Raw genomic sequence first — 27,228 nt, forward strand, 5'->3', positions numbered from 1 at the left:
AAAAAAAAAAAAAAAAAAGGTTACCAGGTGTGGTAGTACATGCCTACAATCCCAGCCATTTGGGAGGCTGAGGCAGGAGGATTGCAAGTTCAAGGCCAGCCTGAGCAACTTAGCAAGATGCTGTCTCAAAAAATAAAAAAGGGTGTGGTGGAGCACTTGCCTGGCATGTGTGAGGCACTGGGTTCAATTCTCAGCACCACATATAAATAAAAATAAAGGTACACTGACGACTAAAAAATAGATTTAAATAAAAACAAAAGGGCTGGGGATGTGGCTCAGTGGTAAAGCACCCTTGGGTTCAATAACCAGTACCAGACACACTCCCCAAAAGTTGAGGGTTTCTTCAGTTTTGTGTAGGGCTCTCAATCTCCTCATCATCACAGTGTCCTTTTTTACGGCTGTTGGCACCTACCTCATAACCTTTCCCTTTATTGTTGACTGGCCTGAGTCTACAGATCTCCATTTTTCAGAGACTTTGCTTGATATTTGAGCAGTTTTCTAGCATTTATCAACTTCATCCAATCCACATCGTTTGTAAGACTTGTGATTATTCCAGTTAATCTGCACTGTATTTGCATCATTTGTCATGTGTTCACAATAGAGCCTTACAGACCAAGAGAAGACTAGAATTCAAGGGGCAGGATACACTCTGGGTTTAGATACTTATGAAGCAAGGACTATAGAGAAGTAGTCAATTCATTCATGAATATCTCCATGTTGTAGTGACTTTCACTTCTCTATACAACCTGGTAGCTACAAGGCTTTTGTTAATGAATATGCTGATAATGAAGGCCCCTTTTATCCACAATTCAGTATGTTTTAATAACATACGTAGCATTTAGACTTCCAGAAGTCCTCACGGGTGCACAAAAGTGATGGTCAGTGCCACATTCTTTGTACTAGCAAAACATTGTAGGTAACCTAAATGTCTATCAATAAGGACTCAATTGACTAAGATGGACATCTGGGCAGTGGAATAGCCTAGCATGCAGCTAGGCATGTGTGAATGTGCTAGGTGCATTACAAAGGACAAAAAGTAAGTGGCAAATTATAGTATACTCTTACCCATTTATTATTGATAGAAAATACAAGTTGAGTATCAGCGTTCCATTACTGTAACAAACTGACTTGGGTAAACAACTTAAAGGAGGAAAGATTTATTTTGGCTCACATATTCAAAGGTCACTTAGCCCCAACATTTTGGGCCTGTGGCAAGGCAGACATATCTTGGTGGGGAATATGTAGTACAGCCAAGCTGCTCACTCCATGGGAGGAAGAAAGAGAGGGTGAGGCAGGATTCTAATAGACCCTTCAAGGACACACCCAGTGGCTACTTCCTCCAACTAGGCTCCATGTCCTAAGTGTCCACTATCTCCCAATACTGCCATCCACAGGAAACAAAACCTTCAACACATGAGACTTGGGGGGACATTAAGATCAAACCAAGCCAGTATACCTTATCGAAAATGATTGGGATTAGAAGTATTTCAAGTTTTGTAATATTTGCATAGACTTTACTAGTGTACCCAACCTAATCCAAAAATCAGAAATCTAAGGCTTTTGAGGGTCAAGTATGACATTCCAACATGACAGCGTTTTAGGTTTTCGGATTACATATGCTCCATCTGCACATGGCTGGGAAAAACTTAGAGGCACACCCTCTTATGTTGCTATTGACCATCCCTAGAGAGTGGAATTGTGTGCTCTTAACATTTTATGCTATTTATCTAATGTTTATTTTTTAAATACTGTGGAATTTGGGAGTTTTATTGTTTTGTTTTGTGGGGTGGTAATCAGAAACTTTTTTTTTTCTGATGCAAAAGAGTTTTAAAATTCTGTGTGACCTGAGAGGCCATTGCTAATTTCAGTTTTTCCTGTTAGAACCAGCTTTTCAAGACAGAACATACTAGTAATGGATTGTGCCCAGCCGTCAGGCCTCTGGCAGGCAGAGTTCTCCCACTACTTTGGCGGCTTCTCCACCCAGCTGGGAGGACTCGATGGTTTCTTCCCCACTGGGAGGTTGTATTTTTAAGGAGGCAGGATATTGACATCTTGGGCACTAACTGTGGCACTATTGACATCTTGGGGTCAGGTAATCCTTTGTTGTGAGGGACTGTCCTGTGCATTGTAGGGTGTTAGGGAGTACCCCTGGCCTCTGCCTCCTGGATGCCAGTAGCACACATGTTCCCTTCCACCTGTTGTAACAGCCATAGATCCCTCTAGATGTTACCAAATGTCCTGCAGTTGGCAAGATCATCCTCGCTTGAAAATCACTCATCTAAAGCTTCCTCCCTCTCATCTGACAGAGTACCCAAGCCCCTTTTCTTGAAAAATATAATTAAGAGTTAACTCTCACTAACCAGTTGTAACATAAAGAAGTGGTTTGGTATCTTGGAAGGAAAGTACAAATTTGAATGGCCCTTGTAAAGACTGGAGTAGATCATTTTGGGGGGAAAAGGAAGATGTTTAGTTCAGAGGAAAGTTCAGTACCAGGTTAAGGCCATTTCATTTCTCAACAAAACAAAGCAGTAGAGGTGGGAGTGGAGTGAACTAAGCCGTCCTTTGTTCAGAAGCTCTTTGGCCGTAGCCACAGAAAAGCTGGAGATTAGAGTGGAGTATGACTACAGGGTTTTCTTAGGCTGATTATGGAGTACCGTGAATACTGGGTTGTGAAGCCTCAGACCTGGGTTCAAATTTTAGTTTGACCTCTTGTCAAGTAGGTAACCTTGGAATAATAGTTTCTAGCTTTCAGGTGATTGGAAAGAGGAAATGAAATGAATTTCAGTGTGCCTGTTCTGTTGTGCACACTCAAGATCCTGGTTAGGTTGCATCTCACTTGAGTTGACACTGGCATTGAGACCATCCTGTTAGGGTAAGTTTGGGGTGCTCTATGGGCCAGGAACAGTGTCAGCCTGGAGAACCAATTGGGAGCAGAGCTCCTGAGGACTAGTTAGTCCAGAGGCCGTTTATGGAAATCGCCTGATACTGAAACTAGAAGTTGTGGTCTGAGGACTCATAGCCAGTCGGATTCTCTTGTATTGTGAATCTACTTGAAGTTAGCAAGAGTTGAATAAGGAAGTTGCCTTAAATCCAATATTGTAACCGAAGAATAAGATTATGTCACCACCTTTTGAGTGTCAGTTGTGGCAAGGGATAAAAAGATGTAAAACCCTAGGCCCAGCCTAGATCCTTGACAGTGACCGGCAGTTCTCAGCCCCATTGGATTCAACACCCTCTGCGTAATTAATATTTCATAACATCCCTTATATAAATCCTGAGGCAAAAGTCATATATAATTCATGTAATCATGGTTTCAACAAAAATACAATGATCTAATATAAATGATGAATAAATAAAAACACGAACATTTCAGTATGTAGATGCTTAAGCAAAACAACATTAAAGGAATAATAAAGCAGTTAAGTCTCCTGCTCCTGTAGACCATCACCTTGACTGTGACAGCGGTAAGTGCAGAGCAAGGTAATTGTGTTGCTTTGGCAACTCAAATGCCGTGACTGACAGTAGTCATGATTTTCTGGAATTGGTAAACACTTCTTGGTAAAATTTCAAACAAAACAATTTTTATAATATTTGAATTTACTCAGTTGCACGCCTGGGAAATTTAGTATGTGAATACAAAAAAATATATATTTGTTTTCTTTGTAAAATCAAGTTACAGTCTCAACTTGGATAATCATAAATAGTTCTTTTTTTCCCCATTGACATGAATGTGCAGCAGGACATTTGTGACATGAAGTAATTAATGGTGAGAATCTTACTCTGCACGGTGGCCCCCGGAATGCCCCCGATCAGTGTGACATCCAGAAATGACCCCATGGGTTTCCAACATGCACCTGTTGAGAACTGCGGACAGACAAAATGACTCAAGGGACATATGGAGCCCTGAGAAGTGAAACACTCTGAAGGACAGACCTGACTTCCTGTCCCTCCACTTTCCCTCCCTCCTCCCTCCCTACTAGAGAGTGGTTATTTTATGGACCTCCTACTGCATGTGAGGCGATTTGCAGCACTGTACTTGTATTCAATACAAATCTCTCGAATTCTCATCCAGAATCACATTACAACTAAGGGTGGGTTCAACTCAAAATATCAACCTTGAAAGACTCTTAGCTCTAATGTGGCATTGGCCTGACCCAGGCCTCTACTGGTTTTTGAAAGAAAATCAAGACAAATATTCATTCAGCATAATCTCCTCAGGACTTCCTGGCCACCGTGGGGAGAAGTCCATGGCAGCCACAGGTGGGTACTGGGTGCCTTGTCTCATTCAGCACACACTAGGCCTCTGGTCCTCGTCCCTGGACCTTCCCCCTTGCTTGCTTCCTCATCTGGGACAGAGAGGCACTTCCAGTTTCTGGAAAAAGCCACCTTCCCCTTCAGCCAAAAGAGTATGTGCCAGCCCTCTAACCTCACCTAAAAGTCAGCACAGTTCTCTCTCCAGCCTCCCGTAACCACCCTTGGTTCTTCTCTACATCCTGCTCTATCTGTACAATGCCACCAATGCTGTAGTTAGTACAACGCATTTGCTTTCTTTCCTGGCCTTTGCACCTGCCCTAGAGCCCCCTCCTTCTTCCCTCCTCCTCCGGGCTGACAGTTGTTCCTCCATTCAGCCTCAACATCACTCCCCCTGCCCATCTTCCCTGACCATCCCCAACCCTGGATAAGGTTTGCCCTCCATGTGCTCCCTGTATTCTGCATTGGTCAGTGGTGGCACTGTTCACCCTGCTTTGTTTCAGTGTGTCTGCTATGTCAGGGACACTCAAGATCCTAGTTAGCTTGCATCTCGCTCACAAAGGACAAAGGCTTGCAATCAAAGGCCTAAGTTCAAATCCCAGCCCCACTATTTCCTGCTGGTACAAACTTGGGACAAGTTGCTTAGTCTTGGAGCCTGCCTTATAGAGTGGTTGTGAAAATTAAATATTTGAGTTAAGGCATGTGAAGCCTTTGGGATACAGTAAGTGCTTAATATCAGCTCAAGACTGCATATTCTTGAGGGCATGTATTGTGACTTGTTTGCTAATGTTGCTGAGCATGGCATCTGACACAGTAGGTAACCAATCTTTATTGATCACATCAGTAGATGACTATCATCTTTTAATCATTTGCAGATCATCTTGTCTTCTACTTCCTGTTTTTACAATTAACAATCTTTAGAAATAGACCATCTAAAGAAAGAAACCAAATAGATACAGATTATCCACCCTGCCGAACAAACCATACTCTATTGGAATTCTTCTTGTTTAAGAAGAGACAAGAATTGGGAGAATTGGATTCTGATTCTCTGTGCTACATCCTGCTTTAGTTTTGTGACATGTTGGGTGCACAGCAATTTTATGAATTAGGACAAGAATCAAAAGATTCCATAGTGTCCAGATAATTCTTGGATAATTCCTCATCCATCTCCCACTTTAAAATGAAAACATCTGAAGGAAAAGACAGGGGACAATAATTGGAAGTCATTATCTTCTGTGTGTTGGGCACTGGAAATATGGAAAAGAATAAAAGTTACATTCTCACCCTCATGAAGCTGACATTCTAACGGGGGAAGACAATTGTGAACAACTACTGTAAAACCCCCCTGGGGCCCCAAAGTAGAACCTTGGATCAGCAGTTGCTGGAGACTATTTCTGGGCCAGACACACCTCTGAGCACCTTCAGCTGACAGGCACTGGGAATTCACATGGAATTCCTCTTGGGTGTTGCCCAGACCTGATCCATTCCAGTGTGAAGTGTGAGGTCATCACCACCATGACATAAAGACCCAATTCCTCTGGGCCACTGCTCAGGCATGACTGAGCCGATGGTCCTACACAGAACGCTTGGCCAACCACAGTTCTTCCTGGTGAGACAGAGGCAATGACTATCTGATAATGGCTGCTGACAAAGTTCTTGTGGTGGGGAGTGTCCCCATCTGGAGGCAAACATCCAAGTCCCTGCTCTGCCCCCACACGCCCCACCCGGCTCATGGTTAAGAAACATCCTCCCACTTTCTGGCTCCCTCCCCAGTGTTTCTGTGACTTGCACTGAGTTTCTTGGTGTCAAAGCACTTACCACACTACTTTTCTTAACTATAATTCTTTCATGATAAATAAAACATGATTATTGTCGAAAGAAAATTTCAGTGTAGCCAGATAACATCCCTTATCTCACTACCTGGAAATAGTAGCTGTTGAAAGGTTGCTGTAATTCCTAGAAAATTTCCTAAATCTGTAAAAATACATACCTTTAAGATGAAAGCACAAACATAAATGCATGGTATTCAGTGATCCATTTCAGGACACCGCATTGAAACCTGGACAGCTACTTTCTTCCTCTAGCCACCATCATTTCCAGAAAGAAGATTTCAATGGAGAAGGGCTTTCAAAGCAAAACTCAGAAGCCAAAACTCAGAAACCATAAAGGGAAAGGCAAATGAGTCTGACTACACGTTGTCGAACTTCCATACATGGGAAGCAGTTTTGCAGGATTTAGTTAAGGACAAGAGCTTCACACAGCTTATGACCCTGCTGTTTGTTCTACTTTGAGGTAATTGTTCTACAGAAACTTCCTCATGTTTGCAAGGAACTGAGTATACAGACTTTTCACTCAGCGTTATCTGTAATAGCAGGAAAAAAAAATGGGGAAAAAAATCTCAACCATCCATAGAACAGGAAATCATTCTAGTGCATTCATGCAATGAACTATTTCCCAGCAGAGAAGACAGGTAAACTAGAAGGATTTTGCCTCCTTTGCCCCATTTTGTCTGTGCCCCAGGAAACATTTATGGCTGTCACACTTGGGGGAAGTGGTGAGCAACTGGAATCTAGTGGATTGACACTGGGATGTGAGTGAGCATTCTGCAGTGCACAGCCCGGCAACAAATAATTATCTGGGCCAAAATATCAGGGGTGCTGATGTTGAGAAACCCTGAGCCCAATGACTCAACATGGGCAGATCTCACCAACAATCCAATGAAAAAGGAATTTGGATGATCCAGTCTGATATCACACATGCATACACAGCACAACAGAGAAGCAGGTGTGGGAAGGATGCACACCAGCTTGGGCGTGGGGTTGGGGAGGGGAAGAAAGGGCTTCAGTGGTCCAGAGCAGATGGCTTGGGGTCTAATCCAGCTCCCTGGCTTACTTGTGTGTAACTTTGGCAAGATGCTGAATCATTTGAGGCCTTGGTTATCACATCTGTAAAATGGGACAATAGCCATGATAGAACCTTCTTTATTGGGTTGTATGGGGATTAAATGAACTCACCTTTGTGGAGCAGGTCATAGTAAGAACTGTAAGTTCTGCCACTGCTATTATAATAATTATTGATATCTATAATGTTTTATATTTAAAATAGCAGAAGTGAATACAGCATGTGTGTGAATGAGCTCAGGGGCCTACCTTGAAGAGGACCCCTCTCTTGCCCTGCCCCCATCAGTCCATGAACTTCATCCTCATCTTACTCTGTAGGTGTTCAGGGAGCCCGGCCCAGACATACCCTCCAAATCTGGGATGACCCATCGGGGCATTTTTTCCCTGGTTCTTTTTTTTTCCCCCTATAATGCTGGAAACTTCTCTTTGTTAATAGATAAACTCTACAGTGATAAGTGTGTGCCCCTTGTCTGTTTCAATTTCTTTCACTAAATTGACAGCTATGGAGTTATCAGGATAAATGACGGGCACATTCTGTAACGTTGTCAAAATGGTTCTTAAAGCCTGCACCGTTGACAATCCCACCTACGGGTGACGGTGTAGCTTTCTGTTTCCCTTTGGCTCCCTGATAGGAGCTTCTCAAGGACAGGGGCTGTGACGTTTGTCCATGTACCCTCAGTGTCTTGACAGCTGCTGGGCAGAATTTGGTGGCATGAATGAAATCTTTACACCACGTTGCTGAGCAGGTCGGGAGCATAGAGAAGAAATGAGACACTCCTGCCCTGGAAGAAACCTGTAACCTAGTGAGCTCTGAAAGGTAGCTGGCAATTCCAAATCCAGGCCTGCGGTGCCTGGATCTTCCAGGAGCCTGAGGAGGGAGGAAGTGACCTGGGGGCGCGGCCAGCCAGAGGAGGGGCTACAGGCCAGCCTGGAGGAATGAGGGTCCTCCCTGTCCTTGGCCAACAGAGAAATGACATTCCAGACAGGCAGCACAGGGCTCCGCCCAGGTGTGGTGAGAGGGCCGAGTGAGGAGCACCAGGGAGGTGACTGGAACGGAGGACGTCTGTGACAGACAAGGGGAGGCTCCAATGAGTAAGAAAGGCCGGGCGAGGATGATGGAGGCTGAGAAGTTGAGACCTTGTTCTGGAAGCAATTGGGAGCTGCAGGGGTGGGGAGTGGTGGGCGGACGGGCTGCCCTGATCAGGAAGATGAATCACCACCCGGTGGCCACTGGCCTGCTTGTCACCCCTGAACTGTGCTCTCCCAAGCTGCCCAGCAGGTGCTCCCTTTTCCCAGGGGACCAGATGAGTTAGGAAGGATGGCCTCTGGCAAAGGTGACGGTGGGAGGCTACACAGGGCCTGTGAGGTAGGGAGGAGCAGCCAGGGCAGCTCAGCCACCAGGTTCGGGCAGCAGCTGGCAGTGTGTGCCCTTGCTGGTCCCTGTTGTCCCAGCTTTGCGTGGGCTGGCAGTGGTGTGCTGGAACTCGCTCGTTGTGACACTCGAGGTGGGTTTTTGTGCGTCTCTTCTCAACTGCGTGTTCAGTGACACCGGGCTGCTAGAGTGCAGTGGGCCAGGGCAGGGGGGATGCACAGCGCCCCGACCCGGAGCCTGTCTTCCAGCACAGCACAGCTGCTTCCTCCTGGAAGGGAGACAGATTCAATGAGTAGATACCAGGAGGATGGAAGGGGAGATTCTTGCTTAGGGAAGCCAGATGGGATCCTCAGGAAAGTGAGCGTGCAGCCAAATAATGAGGCTCCCTTAGGAGAATTAATTTCAGATTTCTGAAAGGCAAAGATGGCCCTCCACAGCATCAGACTGTGCTGCCAAGCAGGGGGTTTCAGCCCTGCCTCAGCACCAATCTCAGCTCTTCCTCACTGTGTGACCTTGGGCAAGTCACTTCAGCTCTCTGTGCTTTATTTTTGTTATGTGTAAAATGGGGGATACTATTGACCCATCTAGAGGATTCTTAGGATGATTAAATGCTAAGTAAGTACTGCTCTGTGTACTGTGTGTTGTTTTTTAAAAAAAATATGTATAAATAGAAAAACTGATTATCCAAAGAGGCATTCTGGCTTACCTAAGGTCACACAGCAAATTAGAGGTAGGGCTGAAATCAGAGTCCCAAACCCTGCCACAGCAGGCAGCCCTTGGACCCTGACAAGGGTGCACAGAGCTCCCGGGTTTCACTTGCATGTTTTGACATAGATGCTTCCATAGAAGGGGTTGAGCAGCCAGGCCTGAGGCCTCTGTCCTGCAGAGGCAGGGTGCTGAGGTGCACATTCTCCCCTGACTGGGGCAGGGCACACAGAAGTCCTGCCAGGATGGTGACCCATTACCACAGTTTGGCAGGTCATTGGAGATGGAACTGCCCAAGGTACAGAAGTGAGTTGGCCAACATGTCAGCTTCCCACAAGACAGATGCACAGAAAAATTTAACAGCTTCCATCTCTAAAGGCCCTACCACACACACCTGCCGCTCAGGCAGTCACAGGTGTCAGGCACGCTTCTGGGTTCTTAGAATTCAGCAATGAACAAAATAGACAAAGCCTCTACCCTCATCAACCTGGCACTCTAGTAGCGGGGGACAGCTGATCGATAAGGACATAAATAGATTCGAAAGTTCTTGAAGGATAATGAGGCCAACTAAGGCCATAGCTGATGAGGAGGGTCTCAAAGGATGGAAGAGGACACCTTGCATAATGCCTGCAACCCTGCAGTCTCATTCCTGCCTAGGAGCTGGTCTTCTCCCATCTTACTGAGAGAAAAGAAGCTCAGTAAGACATGCACTCACCCGCTCAAGGTCACACAGCGGTATGCAGTGGCATGATTTTGGACTGTCTCGGTCCTCAGCTCCCTCCTCACTGGCTTGCAGGAGAACAAGCACACCCAAAGAATGTGGACGTCACCAAGCCTGGGCACACGTGTAGGGAGGACATTCGAGGCCACGGGGTTGGGAGGAAATGCACAGGGCATTGGGGTGAGCTTGGAGTTCACTCTGGAACACCTCCTTGAAGAGGAAAGGAGGGAAGAAGGGAAGAAGTGAGAGAGGGAGGGGAATTCCAAAGGAATTCTGGCTGTCCAGAGCTTCAGTGGGAGGAGTGGGAGGCAGGGAGGTCCAGCTTTGGAATGGAAGTGTGAGGCAATTCATCGTGAAAGAAGAGACCCCCCCCCCCAGATCAGGTTGTACGCCTGGTTCTTTTGCTATCACACTACAGGTCCAGCCTCCTGCTGGGAACTGGAGAGCCACACAGTCGTAGACCTCACCTCAGGAAGCAAGAAGAGTACAGAGCAAAGCCAAAAAAGTTCCAGGACATTGTGAAACCAGAGTTTCTCTGCTTCTACTGGCAGATGGGGTCTTCAGACGTCGCAGGCCTCTGCAGCTGAGGAAGCCTTTGTGTTAGCTGCTCATCAAGGCAGGGGACGCCTGCTGGCATCAGCTCTCGTGGTCAAAGCAGGCAAAGCCAGATTCTTCTCTGCTACCACTGAGTGGTGTGTAGCAGCCCTCCAGTGTTTCAGCAGACCCCAGAAGCTCACTATCAATTTCTTCTTTTTGGGTTCTCGTCTTGTGAATTCAAAGAATGAAATCCCCAGAGGAAGAGTAAGGACAGGAGTGGGATGCATTTAAATGTGAAGAAGAAAGAACTTTCTCAAGTTTAAGGGGGACCCCACGGGGTGGCCACTTGAACGTGCTAGTCTTGGGGTTTATATAGCGTACAAGTCAACATGATTGGTCCAAATTTGTGCTAACCCGATGCTGGAAAAGTAGCAACGCTGTTGGTCAGTGCTCGGGTCTCCGTCCTGGAGTGCCCTGCTCTATTTTCCTGCTGCTCATAGGGAAGCAGGAGGTTGGGGCTGGCTGACTGTGGATGCTGGGGAGGGGCGGGTTCAGGGTTGTCGTGCTGTGTGGAGCAGGTGTTGGCACTGGGCCTGGGCCTGGCAGCTGCTGTGCGACAGGTGAGCACGCCCTGGCCTGCCTCAGCCCAGGCCTGCTGCACCTCAGGCCCACACCAGCATGGCGGGCTCCAGGCAGCCTTGGCCTGCGCTCACTGCCAGTGCTCCAGCCCTCACGGGCTGCCACTCCACCTGGACAAGGGCTTGCCTTCAGTTGTACCAACCAACAGGTGACCACACATCCCAGACACCTGCAGCTGACCTGTTTCAAACAGATGCCTCCTACTAGCACCTCCTCAGTTCCACCATTGGGTTCTTCAACCCCATCTCCCTCACCCCCTCCTGCACCCAGAAGAGACACAGTCATCTCCAGCTCACTCACTCACTAAATATTTATGCCTTGTGAGCCAGGCAGGGTGCTGGGGGTCCAACAGTGACAAGAACACTGCCCTCGCCATCAAGAGTCATTGTGTGGTGGTGGAGATAGACACCTCACAGGGGACATGCAGATTCATTAAAATTGCTATCAAGGACAAGGCAAAGGTCACAGGAGAGGAGACTCAGGCGTGGCTGAGGATCCCAGCAGATGTCCCCAGCCACGTCATGGGATCAGATGGAGGGACCGTCCTGGCGCAGGTGCAGGGAGACGTGGAGGGGCTGCGGAGCTGGCGGGTGTGTGAAGGAGGGAAGTCTGGCTGAGGTGCTTCCTCAGCACACTTGTCCCTACCCCTGTCCTCCACCAGGGGCTGCTGAAGCTGAGAGCAGGAGGTGGAGCAAGGGCCAAGTGGTTTAGGGGCTCATGTGGTTTAGGGGCTCCCAGGAGAAGAGAGGTATCTGTTATTTTGTTGGTGGGATGAATGTTCTGCTCAGGCCTTCAGCCTGCTGGTCAGCCCAAGCCCCCAGGAAGGTGAAGAGGTATGGGGAGAACAGCTTGTTCACCCTGGGTACATTCTTTATTGGTTTCCAGAAGCCAATAAAGAATCCCCAGGCGCTCCAAGCTGGTCCCTAAGGAACTTTCTGGAAGCTGCTGGAATTGGGGAAAGGGATGGGTGCTGGAGGGAAGAGCTGGAGGCCTGATGGGAGGTGGGGACACATGCTTGCAGGGCCATGTGGGAACACAGTGGGAAACTCCCACCTGGGTTGGTGGAATTCTCCACTCCTTTGGAAAACAGACTCTTTGCCTGGAGATCCACAGGGCTTCATCCTCATCCATCAGGGTTGCTCAGATGTCACCAGAGAGACCTTCCCTGGCCACCCCATTTAACCAGCACCAACAGCCCTTCTTTAGAGACTTACCCAGCCTTCTTTACCCTGACTTATTCTCTTCATAGCATTTAATGCGGCCTGAATTAGCATCTGATCAAATCACATGAAATTGTTAAATATCAGATATTTCGTGTGATTCAACCGAACACCACCCAGGTGTTTGCTGGTTTTTCCTCTGCCTCCCACTGGAGCGCCAGCCCCAAGGGGGAGGTGTTTCGTTTGTTCCTTTTCTGTTACATCCCCCACACCCAGATCAGTCCCTGGCACACAGTGGACTCTCAGTACATGAAGGCTAAATAGCTGGAGGAATGAATCCTTGCACTGGGTCCTTGGAAAAAACAAAGGAGTTGGATGTGGACTGGAGCCCAGTAGGGGGCTGATGCTGGGATAGAAACAAAACCGCCAAAGGGCTGGGCCGAGCGGTGGGAGTGCTGGGCAGAGCTGGGCCTGCTCACAGCCTGTTGGACAAGGAACATCTGGCAGGCCCTGAATGACGCCCATCTCGTGGAATCTCTTTTGGTCTTCATGATGACCCTGTGGCTATTGCTCCCATTTCACAGATGAGGAAACTGAGATTTAGACAGGCTAGCTAACTTGAGCAAGGTCACACAGCTTAACAAGTCACAGAGCAGCTCACACAAAATGCCACCTTTCTCCTGCATCTCCCTGACTTCATGCAATTTTCATTGCTTTGTGGCATTTTGGGTGCTCCACAGGAGGACTGGCATCTCTCAGAGCAGGGCCACAGCATGCAGGCTCCCTTGGCCTGTTCTATCCCCCTGGGGCCCCAGGTGGAGGTCCCCTGCCAGTAGTGTGAGAACATGCACTGTTGTGTGGGGCAGAGATGGCATCTGAGGGGCTGTTGTATTCCTGAGCAGATGGAGTTTGGGTGGTACAGGGATGTGGCCTCATGATTAGGTGGAGCTTTGTCTCATCTCTATGAAACTAACCATCAGTCCCAAACCATGCCCTTGCCCTCCAGTCTCACAGCCTAGCTTGGGACACAGCCTTATAATGACAGCCAAGCGCCTGCTGGGTAACAGGCAACCTGGTTGGTGCTTAAATGTACAGACTCGGGAGCCAGATACCGGGTTTGAAACCAATGTCCACCACATTCTCAGTCAAATTACTAAGCCTCTCTGGGCCTCAGTCTCTTCATCTGTACTTTGGGAACAATAGACCAAACAGTCCTGACATGTGTGAGCTCCCAGGTCCTCTCAGCCAGCCTTGGTGCTCAGATCAGGCCTGGCACAGCACAGTCCTGGTCCTGTCTGTGCCCACACAGTTTCATAAACATCAACATCCAACAAGGCCATCTGTCACCAGGATGGATCAAGTCAAAAAACAGACTGCTTCATAATTATGTATCTAAACAGAGACAAAACATGAATAGTGCCCAAACACTCTCCTGTTATATAGCTAATCAGAGTAAAAGCTTCTTTTTTTTTTTTTTTTTTTGGTACTGGGGATTGAACCCAGGGGCACTTTATCACTGAGCTAAGTCCCTAGTCCTTTTTATTTTAAGACAGGGTCTTGCTTAATTGCTGAGGCTGGTCTTGAACTTGCAATCCTCACTGGGATTACAAGTGCGAACTATTAAAAAAAAAGCTGCTTCTTTACCAGCTAAAGCTTCTGTCTCTTTCTAGACTGCCCTCCTTAGGCAAGATTTATTAAGACACCCAGTCACAGAATCAGCTCCACTTCTTGACAGCATCCAGTCCAGAGCAAAGTCTCACTGCCTCAAGCTCTCCCCCAACTTCCCTAACCACCCAAACCTTCTAAAACCTTCCTAATGCCCTCTCACTGAGATCCCCACAGCACATGCTCTCCCTTGCTGCGAGGAGTAACTCACTCAGCTTGTTCACCCTGGGTGCATTTGTGGCAACCTGTGGCTGGAGGCATTGAAAGCCCTTATCTAACTGACCGTGGTTAAGACTATAGTTACCTTTACTTGGAATGTTGCCCGCCTTAGACTCTAAATACACAGATATTTCCACTTATGATTTTTCTACCTTACAATGATATAGAAATGATATGCATTCAGTAGAGTAGCAACCACACTCTAGATTTTTATACATTTTTTTTAACCCCAGGCTAGCCATATGCCGTATAATCTCTCAGGCTGCTAGGCAGCGGCAGTGACCCACAGCTCTGCCATCATAAGTATCTATACCAAAGTTGGTCTCCTGAGCCCCTGCCTCTATATTATAGGGCAGAAACCAACAGACAACAAGGAGGCAGTGTCTGGGGAGAAGAGCAAAGGGGCCTTGGAGACAAGGAGAAGAGCCCAGGGCTTGGGGATGTAGAGTACCTAAGATGTCCTCAGCAACCTTCCTATTCCTCCTCTTCCATTCCTGACTTCCTTGACTGGATTCTAAGCCCTTCCCTCCAAGGCTGCCAAGCTGCTGAGTAAACACAGGTCTAGCAAGGCCCAAGGTGGGGGACAGTGCCAGCAGAGTCACAGTCAGTGTGGCCTGAGTCACTTCCTGACCCTTGCTCAAGAGGTGTCCAGAGCCATGGCCAGAGTAGCCAGCTGGTGCCCTGGAAGGACTGCACCTGCCTGGGCAGGGACGGCGTCCCCAGTGTTCCTCACCTTCCTGGGTCCCTTTGCCACACCACAGAGAGATTTCAGGCTCTGCCCAGGGTCAGGTCCAAATACCATCCCCTTTTCCTGCTGGAACCTTTACCTGGGGAAAACAAAACAAAACAAATTAACAAACAAGACCCCTAAGTTTCTCTGGACAACTTTCTCTTGTCTGTGCCTAGTTCTAGAATGAGGTTTCTAGAATTCCACCCTCAATTCAGACTCAGGACATCTTCCACTGATGCCACCAACCCAAAGGTCCCAAACTCCTACAGCACTCCCAGGTATGTCTCCACCCTTTCCCTTCTCCTCCCAAGGTGTCTCAGGGCCAGAGCAGAAGAGGGGGCAAGGAAAGGGGGTAGGGAATGGGTCAGATACACAGGGCGGGTATCCTGAGGGAGGCAGGGTTTGGTCAGTAGGCAGCCTTATATGGTGTAGGTGAGGCAGATCATTAAAACACAGGCATTTCCTTTAAGGAGCAATGCTTCTCCTCCTAGAGATACTGCATATCCTGGTAGCCCAGAGTCTGGGCTTTAGAATCAGCCTGTACCTGTGTCTTTACCCAGCTCTGCCTCACCAGAGTGACCTTGGGCAAACTATTTAACCCCTTGCTACCTTGGGTGCCTCATCTCTAAAGTAAGGCTAATCATGGTACTGACTCACAGGCCTCTTACCATGGCTGAGTTATGTATGTACAACACTTAAAATAATGACTGGCACATGGCAAACACAAGTGTTTATTAAGTATATACACACACACATACACACATATATATAAAATTGTATAATTTTACAAGAAATGGGCTGTTTCTGCCTTTCATTCTCCATATATTTATTGATATTCTATCCTGTCCCAGAGATGAAGACAGATTTTTCTGCCCGCAATAACTTTGTACAATTCTGGGGGATCTTGCATCCCCTACCCACCCCCAAATGGTCCTTCAGGTTGTGCCTAATGCCACAGGACTGTGTAGGAGGTGTTTCCACATAGGGGTTGGGGGCTCCCTAGTACAGATCCCCAGCTTGCTCGAGGCATCTAACGAATTCCTTTCCTTTAAAAACACAGTCTTTCTCTAACAAATGAAGCAAGTGGTCCCTGCCCCTTCCACAAGTCCACAGGTCACCCAAAGCATTTGTAGCCATTTTCTGCCCCTTATCCTGTTGCCCAGAGGACCTAGAGATTTAATGTGAAAAAAAGAATTTGGGGGGGGGGGGGCGCCATTAGTCAAAAGGTGCATGCATGACCCTAGTTTGTCATTGTTCTCATGGGGCGTCAGGAAGCCAACAAAATCTGTGTTTCAAACCTGGAAATATGTACCTGTGTGGACATTTGGTATAAAATTAGTGCTGTTTATTTTAGGTGTGAGAATGATATTGTGATTATTGGTTTTCAGAGATTTTTTAAAAATTATGGATGAGGGCTGGGGTTGTGGCTCAGTGGTAGAGCACTTGCCTAGCACGTGTGAGGCACTGGGTTCCGTCTTCAGCACCATATAAAAATAAATAAATAAAAATAGATAGTTATAAAAAATATGGATGAAATGATGCATGGGTCTTGCTTCAAAATAAGGTAGCCGAGGGAGGGGGGTGGAGGAAATAAAATTGACGACGAGGACGTCGAGTTGGTGTAATGGCTGAAGCTGAAGAACAGTGTCATGGGGTTCATGAGAACCCCATTATCTTTGGGAGTTTGTTTTCACAAATCGCCTTCAAAACTCCGGGGCAGCTCGTCCCACGGAGACCAGGACTGGAGGCCCGGCTTCTTCAGGTGTCGTCCGCTCCCACCGGGTCCCGACGGCCGGGAGGCGCCCCTTCCTCGGAGCAGGCGGCAGTCCCGGGCGCGGCGCACCCGCCGGGGCCTCGGGGCCACACACTCTGCGTGTCGGGCGGAAACGTGGGTGCGCTGGGCTGAGAGGCGGGCCCGGGCGTGGCGGCGCTCGTCGCACCTGGGCGAGCCGGCAGGTGGACGCGTCGCCGACCGGTGTCCCCGCCCCGGCGCGGGGGAGGAGCGGGTGGCGCGGGGCGGGATCGGCCGGGGACCGCGGGCGGGCTGGGGCGCTGGGATCCCGGCGGGCAGCCGCCGCGCTGGGGCCGCCGAGATTGGGTGCTCGGGATGAGCCTTACCCGGAAAAAGGGCTTCTACAAGCAGGACGTCAACAAGACCGCCTGGGAGCTGCCNCCCCGTGTGTTGCCCCTGCCCCCGTTGCTGCCACCCATTTCCCACAGCTTCCTGCTGCGCTCCAAGTTCTGGGTGTTGGGCATTGGATCCTCCCAGCTAGCCTGCTAGCCTTGTCTGGGGTGCAGAGGTGAGGGTGGCCTAGGAGGTACCATCCGGGATCTGGAGTAGGTGCTACTCAGGAGGAAACCCGCTGCCCGCTGACCTTCCTGTGCCCCTGCAGCTCCGCCATCGACAAACGGTCAGGGGAGAAGGTGGCCATCAAGAAGCTGAGCAGGCCTTTCCAGTCTGAGATCTTCGCTAAGCGGGCTTATCGAGAGCTCCTGCTGCTGAAGCACATGCAGCATGAGAATGTAGGCTGAGCCTGGGTGGTGGGAAGGCAGGGAGGGAGGCCCCAGAGGGCCGGCCTTGGCCCTGTAGTGACCCTGATAACAACAATAATATATACTTATTGAGCACTGACTGCTCTCTATGTACGTTGTAACATCTTTGCATGAACTGACTAGTATTATCCTTTCCATAAGGAGATAAATATTAGTGCCCCAGTGTCACAGATGGGGAAATTGAAGCATAAAAAGACTCCTGGTTATGTGGTTCATCAAGAGCAGAGCTGGGATTTGGATCTAGCCAACCAGACTGAGTACATGACCATTAGGCTATCCTGTCTGATAGAAACAACCAGAAAAGCCAATGATCCAGCTCTGGACCTGGCAACAGGGCTTCCCTCCAGGATACCTAGATTGGAGGCAAACATTTCAAATAGTGATTGCCAAGGATTTTGTACATTTTAAGTCCCATCCCTTTCAGAACACCCCTCCTCTGTGGCCTTCAGTCAGGGGTGATCTTGCCTCTGACTGAACTATCCCCATGGCAGGCAAGGACAGATGTGGCTGGAGATCCAAGGTCAAGATCAGGAGCCTGCTGGCTGAGATGTCTTTCCCCCTTCCCTCCTTGTCTTCTTTTAACCCTCGTGGTTTTAAGTCAAGAGTGAGTTTGTGCCCCTTGACCTGAACACCAGGTGTGGAAGCAACCACTTGTCTTCTCCCTACCTCCCCCTTTCCCCAGCCTGACTCTCCATTACAGTTTATCACAGGCTCCCTCCCAGATGGGGGGATTCGCCCCTTTTACTGCTTCCAAGCATTTTGGGGACCTGCTTCTTGCTCGAGGTGGTATAGCAGGACAGGATGGGTGCTCTTTTGACTGGGGCCCAGACAGAGTGGAGAGGAGGGGCGATGACTGTCTAGTCCTCACTGGCAACTTCCTCCCCAGGTCATTGGGCTCCTGGATGTCTTCACCCCAGCCTCCTCCCTGCGCAACTTCCATGACTTGTGAGTAAGGCTGCGCTGAGTTCTGGGCAATTGCAGGTCTTGCTTGCCGCTCAGCAGTAAGTTGGGGGAATATCCTGCTGGTCTTTCCTGGGTGGAGGGCTTGCTGCCCTGGCAGTCTTTGTGCCTGTGGGCTGTCAAGGTGAGGTTCTCTCTGGAGAGGTAGCATCAGCCCAGAGTGGAAGAAAAGCAGGCAGAATCGGGGGCGCTTGTGTGGTACCTGCCTGGTAGGGAGCTGTCTGCACAGTTACTTTGCTTGTTACCCAGTTTTACCACCACAAAGGCATCCCTGCCAGTCCCCACAGGGTTTGCACTGTCTCCCTTTACCGTTCCCTGGGGGCCTAGGTGTAGCTCTGGACCATAGGCCTTTTTCTAGCTTGAAGTGAGGATCAGGTACCCTTGGCTACCTCTGGGGTATTTGCCAGTTATACAGAACCAGGACATGTAATTGCTGAGTGTCTGGCTTTGCTATTGCACTGTCTGAATGAGATGCGACAGATTGGACAATATAGTGATGTTCAGGATGTGAGTGAAGGCCAACAGCTGGCTCGGCCCAGCTCCGAGTCCAGACTCAATTCCACAAGCAGCCACAAGTCCATGGAGGTTTGGAGCAGGGCAGTGATGTGGTCAGACGCAATTTGAAGGATGCACTCAAGAAGCAGGGAGGACCTCCAGAGAGGAGGGAAGACATGGAGGCCAGTGGAACAGACCTGGATCTACAGTCCAAGGGAAGGGAATGTTGGTGGCAGACCTGACACCTGTTTGGGAGGCAGCACTAAAAAATATCGTGTCTTTTGGGATGCAGGGGCTGAGGAGGTGTAGGTAGGGAGATGCTTGGGCTCCTGCTTGGAATGCAAGGCAGAGGAAGAACAGACCTTGGGGGAAAGATAATGAACTTCACTTTGGACACTTCACTTTTATAGAACCTTGAACATTCAAGTGTTTAATCAGAGTTGCAAATAAATATGAACCTCGGGAGAGGTTCAGGGTTAATGATATGGATTGGATTAGTGATACAGATTTGGGTTGGAATAATCACCTTTGGATGGTAGTTGAAGCCCAAGAATAGGTATAAAACATGATATGATAATGTGATTCAGAGCCACATTAGAGGGAAGGTAGAAAAGGATGAGCAAATCAAAATAAAGCTGATCCGCTGGGCATAGTGGTGCACACCTATAATCCCAGCAGCTTGGGAGGCTGAGAAAGGAGGATCTTGACTTCAAAGCCAGCCTCAGCAATTTAGTGAGGCCTTAAGCAACTTTGTGAGACCCTGTCTCAAAATAAAATATAAAAAGGGCTGGGCATGTGACTCAGTGGTTAAGTGTCCCTGGGTTTAATCCCTGGCGCGCGCGCGCAGACACACACACACACACACCATATATATATATATATAATATTATGATTAGAGAAAGAGGGGAGTTGGCAGAGAATTTTCAAGGAGTGTTGGACTTTGTGAAAGGAAAAACAAGAAAAGGATCCTTGTGACTTTGTGGGGTGATCGCTGAGCAATGTAGCTATAGGACAGGAACAGAAGCCAGGTTGTCAGGGAATGGAGTGTGAATGCAGAGTCAGGGAGTATGGAACACCCTTCTAGAAGTTTGGTGGCAAGAGAGGAAGAGGTAGTGGTCACTTAAAGAAGCAAAATTGACAGGCATTGATGGCACACGCCTGTAATCCCAGCGGTTTGGGAGGCTGAGGCAGTAGGATTGTGAGTTCAAAGCTAGCCTCAGTAACAGCAAGGCGCTAAGCAACTCAGTGAAGCCCTGTCTCTAATAAAATACAAAAAAGGGCTGGGGATGTGGCTTGGTGGCTTAGAACCCCTGGGTTCAATCCCTGGTACCAAAAAAGAAAAAAAAAAAAGCAGCAAAGTTGAAAAACTTAAGCAACGTTGTGAGCCAGAAGAAAGGACCAGGGTTCATGCAGAAGTGAAGGACACAGCAGAGGGATTGTGTGTGCAACAAGGTCCTGGAGAGGAGAGGGTATGGTCAGGTAGAAGGTGGCTTCAAGAATTTAGGGACCCTTGGAGATGGCATCCACTATGTCTGGTTTTAAAAAATATTTGTTTGGTAATCTGTTGTCTTTTGTTCTGGAATTTTGCTGTTACTACCTTGAGTAACAGTTACATTTTGCTGACCATGACTTGTTTTGTAATCCCACAAGAGGGTGCAACAACCCAGCCACCTTCTTCTTCCACCTTCCTGAAAATTGTTGTATTGTTTCCTTCTTGGAAGGGCGGACATTTGTTAGTGGTGCCAGCTCAGCTGGGCCTGAACCCCTGAGAGAGAAGACATTTGGACAGAAACAGAAGGAAATACTGGCAGATGCTTCTAGCTCCCAGCTGAGGTTTGCTGTGGAGTGTGAAGGAGGCAAGGAGAGGGCACCTTTGAAGAGCGGGAACACAGCTCCACTTGGTTTTCCTGAGCAGGCTCCAATGCCATGTTTACCCTGAGCCCTGCCAGCTGGGCAGCCTGCCACAGGGACGGTGGAAGCCAGGAGCCCTGAGGCCCGTATGAGCCTGATTCTTTTTACACCTTCTTGCCTGAGATCATCTCTAAGGCTCTGTTCTGTCCCCACCACTGGGCCCCACCTCTGAGCCAAGACCTGGGTCTGGGTGGGGGCTGGAGCTGTGCCAAGAAGTCCTCGTGCCTTCCAGCTACCTGGTGATGCCCTTCATGCAGACAGACCTGCAGAAGATCATGGGGATGGAGTTCAGTGAGGAGAAGATCCAGTACCTGGTGTATCAGATGCTCAAAGGTCTTAAGGTGGGTTAGGGCTATGAGTATGGCAGAGAGGGTTCCTTGGTGTTGAGACCCAAGGTTCAGGGAGGGCTGGAGGGAGGGCATCCTAATGGGCGAAGAAGGTTACGGGGCGGCCTGCTGAGCTGGCTTGGAAACTGGAGTGCAGGACTCACCCTTCTCTCTCTCTCCCACTCAGTACATCCACTCGGCTGGGATTGTCCACAGGGTGAGTGCTTTCTCTGCTTTGATTCTCAGGGGTCCCTGACCCACTCCTGGAAGAGTGAGGTCCTATAGCAACTAAGGAATTGGGAGAGTTGGGGAGAGAGGAGGATTTTCAGGAGCACAGAATATGGATTCTTCAGACCCAGCCTTGGCCTGGGAAGGCCTGTGTGGAAAAATTGTTGTATTGTGGAGAATTTTGTGGGGGAATTGTTACAAAATGAGCCCTGAGCTGGGGTGTCAGGCTTCAGGAATCAATCAGGAGACTGTGGAGCTGGATGAGTCCCTAGAGAACACTGAGTGTAACCCTCATTTTACACATGAGGAAACAGCCCAGAGAGGGCAAGGGGCCTGGCTAAGGCCACCGTGCTGGGGGTGGCAGAGCCAGAAGGAGCTCTGTCTCTGTCTCTCAGCCCAGTGCTCACTCTGTGTCCTCCCACCCAGGACCTGAAGCCAGGCAACCTGGCCGTGAATGAGGACTGCGAGCTGAAGGTGAGTGGGCTGAGGACAGGCCCAGTCCTGGTTGGGGTGGGCCCCTTCTTGCAGGAGCTCCTCAGAGCTGCTCCAGAGCGCCTGCTCTGCCAGCTCCTTCTTCCTGTGTCCCTTGAGCCTTAGATCCTGGATTTTGGGCTGGCACGGCCTGCGGATGCTGAGATGACTGGCTACGTGGTGACCCGTTGGTACCGGGCCCCTGAAGTGATCCTCAGCTGGATGCATTATAACCAGACTGGTCAGTTGTCGGCTGCTGGGGTGGGGGCTGGGGCTGGCCTGCTCTGTCAGCTTCCCTGAGGTCATCTGGTTACTCTGTGTGACTGATCGCAGGGTCTGGTCAGACGGGCCAGGTGACACTTCCTTCCTCCCTCTGCAGTGGATATTTGGTCTGTCGGCTGCATCATGGCTGAAATGCTGACCGGGAAAACTCTGTTCAAGGGGAAAGATTGTATCCTTTCCTGGAAACACCAGACTGCAACTGGGGACCATTCCTTCAGGACACACTTTATTTAAATAACTCTGTCTTTCTTAGTGCAAAAGTAATACCCACTGTCTGTAGAATAATTTTAAAATGCAGATGAGCAGAACAATGAAAATGAGGCCCTTAAATTCCACTACCACGTAGAGGATGCACTCCACACACTGATGCAGGTTTGCAGGCACAGGGGACATGGAGTCTGTCCTGCTCAGCTGGCAGTGCCAGGGTCAGGGGAGAAGATAAGGAAATAAGGGTGGCTGAGAGGGATGAAGGCTAGGAGGTCCATGTGCTCTGGCAGCGTTTTTCAGGAGGGACCCCTCTTTCTTGGCCTGGCCCATCGGGAGAACCTCTGGAGACAGTCTGAAGGCCGAGCCTCCTGTCCTGAGAGCAGGAAGTGGTCAGGCAGGTCTGGAGCCTGTACCATGGCCACAGAGGGGGTGGGCTCTGATGCATCAGCGGTGAGGGGGCACCTTAACCACTGCCAAGACCTGGACCAGTTGACCCAGATCCTGAAAGTGACTGGGGTGCCAGGCGCAGAGTTTGTGCAGAAGCTGAATGACAAAGCGGTGGGTAGCAGATGACCTGAGCGGGCCTAGGCTATGTGCTTGGCTGACCTCAGGGCCAGGTGGGTGGGGGGCCTTTGGAATGAGGGCTCACCTGTGTCTTCCCACCATGTCCCTCTTCCCTGACAGGTGTTCTTGCCACCTTAGTCTCTCAGCCTAAACCTTCAACCCTGCTCTGGGACTTTTCTGAAATCCCTGCTTGGTACCCTGAGGCCTGAGGAATCCCATGCTTTTCTATCTTCTAGGCCAAATCCTACATCCAGGCCCTGCCACAGAGCCCCAAGAAGGACTTCACTCAGCTCTTTCCACGTGCCAGCCCTCAGGGTGAGTCTTGGGCCTGGTCCCCAGGGGCTCCCCCAGGCCTGGAGTGGGAGGCTCATGGCTGTTCTGTAGCCACAGACCTGCTGGAGAAGATGCTGGAACTGGATGTGGACAAGCGTCTGACGGCCTCACAGGCCCTCGCCCACCCCTTCTTTGAACCTTTCCGGGACCCTGAGGAGGAGACTGAGGCCCAGCAGCCATTTGACGATGCCTTAGAGCACCAGAAACTCACAGTGGACGAATGGAAGCGTAAGAGCCGGATCCAGCTCCTCCCTCTCTGCCTTCAGCCTGTCTCCTTGTTTTCATGCTTGGCTTCTGCTGGCCCCACCTGCCACCCGAGACTCCTGCCCGCTTCCCTCCAAGTGGCTATGATTTCCTGTGTGTTTTCTCTTTGGACTGATCTCATGCTCCATGCGGGCTGTGGGCTGGGCACCCTCCTAAGCATCCTCCCGCTCACCTGAAAGCACCCTGTCTCTCCTAGAGCACATCTACAAGGAGATCGTGAACTTCAGCCCCATTGCCCGGAAGGACTCGCGGCGCCGGAGTGGCATGAGGCTGCAGTGACTCTTCCAGCCAGGCCCCCCGCTGAGCCAGGGGACTACCATGTGGCACCACCAGCCAGACACTGCCCCAGAACCAATATTTCGTTGTCACTACTAAAGTCTCAACCCTTCACATATTATAGCCTCTCAAGCAGAAGATAGAAGTGCCTTCCCCAGACATAGGAATGGGCCAGATAGAATTCAGTGGTGTTGATGGGGAGGAAATAGCTCTGGTCAAAACGAGTTGCATTAAAATGCCTGTCTGGGGAATCACCTGAGTGTGGGGTCCTTTCCTTTCCAGCTGTAGGGGTGCTGAGAGGGTTGGGCTGAGTCGGACCACCCATCAATGGCCATGATGGTGTATCAGTTTCTTAGAGCTGCTGTAACAACCACCCACAAACTAGGAGGCATAAAACAACAGAAATTTTATTCTGTCACAGTTCTGGAGGCCAGAAGTCCAAGATCAAGGTGTTGGTGAAGCCAACCTCTCTCAGAAGATTGTAGAAAACCGTCCTTCCTTACTTCTTTAGCTGCTCCAGGCATTCCTTGGCCTCTCTTGGCCTGTAGTGGCATCACTCCAACCTCTCCAGTATCTTCACATGGCCTTCTCTGTGCCTCCCTCTGTCTGTCCTCTGATATGGGAACACCAGTCATTTTTTTTTTTTTTAAGAGAGAGAGAGAGAGAGAGAGAAAATTTTTTAATATTTATTTTTCAGTTCTCGGCGGACACAACATCTTTGTTTGTATGTGGTGCTGAGGATCAAACCTGGGCCGCACGCATGCCAGGCAAGCGTGCTACCGCTTGAGCCACATCCCCAGCCCACACCAGTCATTTTCTAGGTCCACCCTAATCCAGTATGATCTCATCTCAATCCTGATTATGTCTGCAAAGACTATTCTCAAATACAGTCATATTCTGAGGCTCCACGGGGATATTAATTTTGGGGGGGCGGGGGGGGAACAGCGTTCAACCCAGTCCTGGGCCCTGTGCTCAGGCCTTGTGCTCTGTATGTAGCCAAATATGTTTGGCTGCTAAAGGAAGAGTGTGGTGGAGGGAACTGCAGCTGGCGAGGCGTTGCATCCAGGTTATTTTGGGTGAGCAAGAGGCGAACAGATAGGCTTTGGCAGCAGCTTGTTGACTGGGATCTGCAGAAGATGGAATGGGCTGCTGCTTGGCTTTACGGCAAACCGAGCCGCTCCTTTCCCCTTTGGGGAGATGGCCTGTCTCTCTGGAGCTTTAACCTGACAATGCCTAAGGTTCTTCTGTTCAGGTTTGAAAAACTTTAATAAATTCCCATTTGTACCAGTCGTCAGGAGCCTGCTCTGGGGTTCCCGCCCCGGGCACCAGAAGAACATGTTAAAATGCAGATTCCTGGGCCTAGCCCAGGGATACTGATTCAGCAGGCCTGGAGTTGAGACCCTAGAATGCACATGTGAACGAGGACCACTCATGCTGACTCAAGCCCAGTGGTTCTGATGGATGTCAGTCCTCATTTAGAGAAGCATCTAGCTGATTTCAGTACCACTTTGTCAGGAGGCCTGGGTGAGAAAGTGGAAGACGCCGGTCCTGGGGGGTGGCGTGGGTCATATATGCTTCACTCTGGCTTCATGTTAAGACTGAGGTCAGATGGAGCAGTTTTAGGGCAGTGAATCTCTTCTGTGTCATCCTGCCACAGTGTATATGTGATGTCTCTGTTCAACATACCACAATGCCCCCTCAAATCAGCTATAAGCTTTGGTTGGTAACAATGTACCAGATTTGGTTCATCATTTGTAACAATTTACCACACCAGAGCAAGATGGTAATAATGGAAAACAATGTACCAGTGTTGGTTTATCCTTTGTAACAATTTATCACACTAGTGCAACATGGGGGAACCCTTTGTACTTTCTGCAAAACTAAAATGGCTCTACAAATAAAGTTGATTAGTAAACAACAAAATCCCTGAGGCCCCAGAGAGATGAGGTCAGATACCAAGGGCTAGGAAATGCTGGAGACAGAATAAGAACCCAGGCAGGCGTGACTGCTGTGCCAAAGGCCCCAGACAAATCTGGTCCCCGGGGTTGCCTAGCCTCCCTCCTGTTGCCTGGCTCTCCAGCCCCTTCACTGCTGGCTGTGTCCATGGGCCATTCTCTCCCATGGAGAAGATGGTTGTCAATACAGGGCAAGTCCTTGGCTGGGACTGCCCACATCCTGCCTTAGCTCTGGCCTTCCCGGTTACTAAGCTGACCCAGGTTCCACGAATCTAAACCCTTCTAAGTCTTCTTCTGAGACTCCTCACCAGCTCCAAGGACAGGGTCCCACCTTTTCAGCCTGGCATTCACAGCCTCCAGCACCCTCTCTAACCTCACCAATCTCACTGCTTCCCACGGTCCTCAAGCCAGTGTGGCCTGCTGCAGGACAACCAGTCCTGGGGTCCACCATAAAACTCAGCCCACACATTATCAGGTTAAAGGCTCTGACAAGTCCCAAAGAAATAGAGTTCTGTTCTAGTTTCTTTAATCCAGAGCTTCCCAAATGTGCTGAGCCAGAGGACCTCATTTTCTCCTGACAGTGCCACATACTCAGCCCTCTACTCAGCGCAGCCCAGCTCATAGGTCACCACACTGCGTCTCCCCAGCAGGCCTAGAGCCTGCACTTCCCTCTGCTTAGCACGCCTTCTACCCCTCTCAGTAACAGGGGTTCATTTGATGCTTTGACTACACCCTTTGTGACTTTGAAACTTGCATGTTGTTGTTTTTGTTTTTCCCAATCTTCTTTTCCTTAAACTTCTCCCTGATCTCATTTTCTCTGTAAAAGCCCCCTGTTCTTGCTGATGGGCAGAATCACAGCCTTTGGAACAGGAGTCCCCTGTGTTTCTTCTTTGCTAGCAAAACAATAAACCGTCTTTTTTTCCTTTTTCCTCAAAACTGTGTCCTCATTATTGGATTGACATCAGGGACAAGGACCGAGTTTTCGGCAACACCTCCACCCAGGGAAATCTTCACCCTCTGAGACTGTCTCAGGCCTCCCTCAGAGAACAGGGCTTCCTCATGCCCCAGGCCCTCTGCGAGCAGCATGTCCAGTGTGTGTGGTAGGCCTCCCCCCTCCAATGCCCACTCCAACCCCTGCTCCAAACCAATATCTGTGAATGCAAGAATGCATGGTGTCCCAGGGTCCTGTACATCATGTTCCTGTTCAATCAGACCAGTTGTGGTACTGAGAAACTGATGTGACTCCAGCCTCTACCTCAGAGCAAAGCCTGTCCAAGGAAGGGGGCGTGACCCTTGTCCTTGGAAAAACCCACAGAGAGCTCATAGGCACATATCCACCCTGCTGAGTAGTTTGAAAATAACAGGAGAGATCTGCTGCGCCAGGTGTCCCTGACTCAGTTAGGCTAGGTGAGGACCCATAGCAACCCCTAGCAACCACCAATCAGCATGAGACAGAGAAAATACTGGGGTGCCAGATGATCCCCCCAGAGTTTATGGTGGTTGA

At 49.5% G+C, this 27,228-nt stretch overlaps 1 protein-coding gene and 1 long non-coding RNA gene across 7 annotated transcripts in view; one reads left to right on the forward strand and one right to left on the reverse strand.

Moving 5' to 3' along the window:
- The window catches only part of LOC125617430, a 20,011-nt gene extending 9,929 nt beyond the window's left edge, over positions 1–10,082 (reverse strand). Inside the window, exons 1-2 of the long non-coding RNA XR_007348417.1 lie at positions 10,072–10,082; positions 5,831–5,836 (exon numbers count right to left, since the gene is read on the reverse strand). This is a non-coding gene — a long non-coding RNA (uncharacterized LOC125617430). The remainder of the gene's footprint in view (positions 1–5,830; positions 5,837–10,071) is intronic.
- A 6,813-nt stretch (positions 10,083–16,895) lies between these two features.
- On the forward strand, positions 16,896–24,023 carry Mapk13 (mitogen-activated protein kinase 13). 6 transcript variants are annotated; one of them, XM_015487630.2, is made up of 12 exons: positions 16,896–17,095; positions 17,218–17,422; positions 18,339–18,397; positions 21,051–21,159; positions 21,332–21,361; positions 21,799–21,846; positions 21,970–22,084; positions 22,223–22,294; positions 22,811–22,890; positions 23,133–23,211; positions 23,281–23,457; positions 23,690–24,023. In XM_015487630.2, the coding sequence occupies exons 1-12, from the start codon at positions 17,007–17,009 to the stop codon at positions 23,770–23,772; spliced, it is 1,146 nt and encodes a 381-aa protein (XP_015343116.1). In that variant the 5' UTR covers positions 16,896–17,006; the 3' UTR covers positions 23,773–24,023. The 6 variants fall into 6 exon arrangements, with proteins under 6 accessions (XP_015343116.1, XP_048661148.1, XP_048661152.1 ...); XM_048805191.1 differs by lacking the exon at positions 16,896–17,095 and having other exon boundaries at positions 17,405–17,422; positions 20,629–21,159; XM_048805195.1 differs by lacking the exons at positions 16,896–17,095; positions 17,218–17,422 and having other exon boundaries at positions 18,366–18,453.
- Positions 24,024–27,228: the final 3,205 nt, after the last annotated feature.

Source organism: Marmota marmota, unplaced genomic scaffold (assembly GCF_001458135.2).
Source record: "Marmota marmota marmota unplaced genomic scaffold, marMar, whole genome shotgun sequence".
In the NCBI taxonomy this organism is placed as follows: domain Eukaryota; kingdom Metazoa; phylum Chordata; class Mammalia; order Rodentia; family Sciuridae; genus Marmota; species Marmota marmota.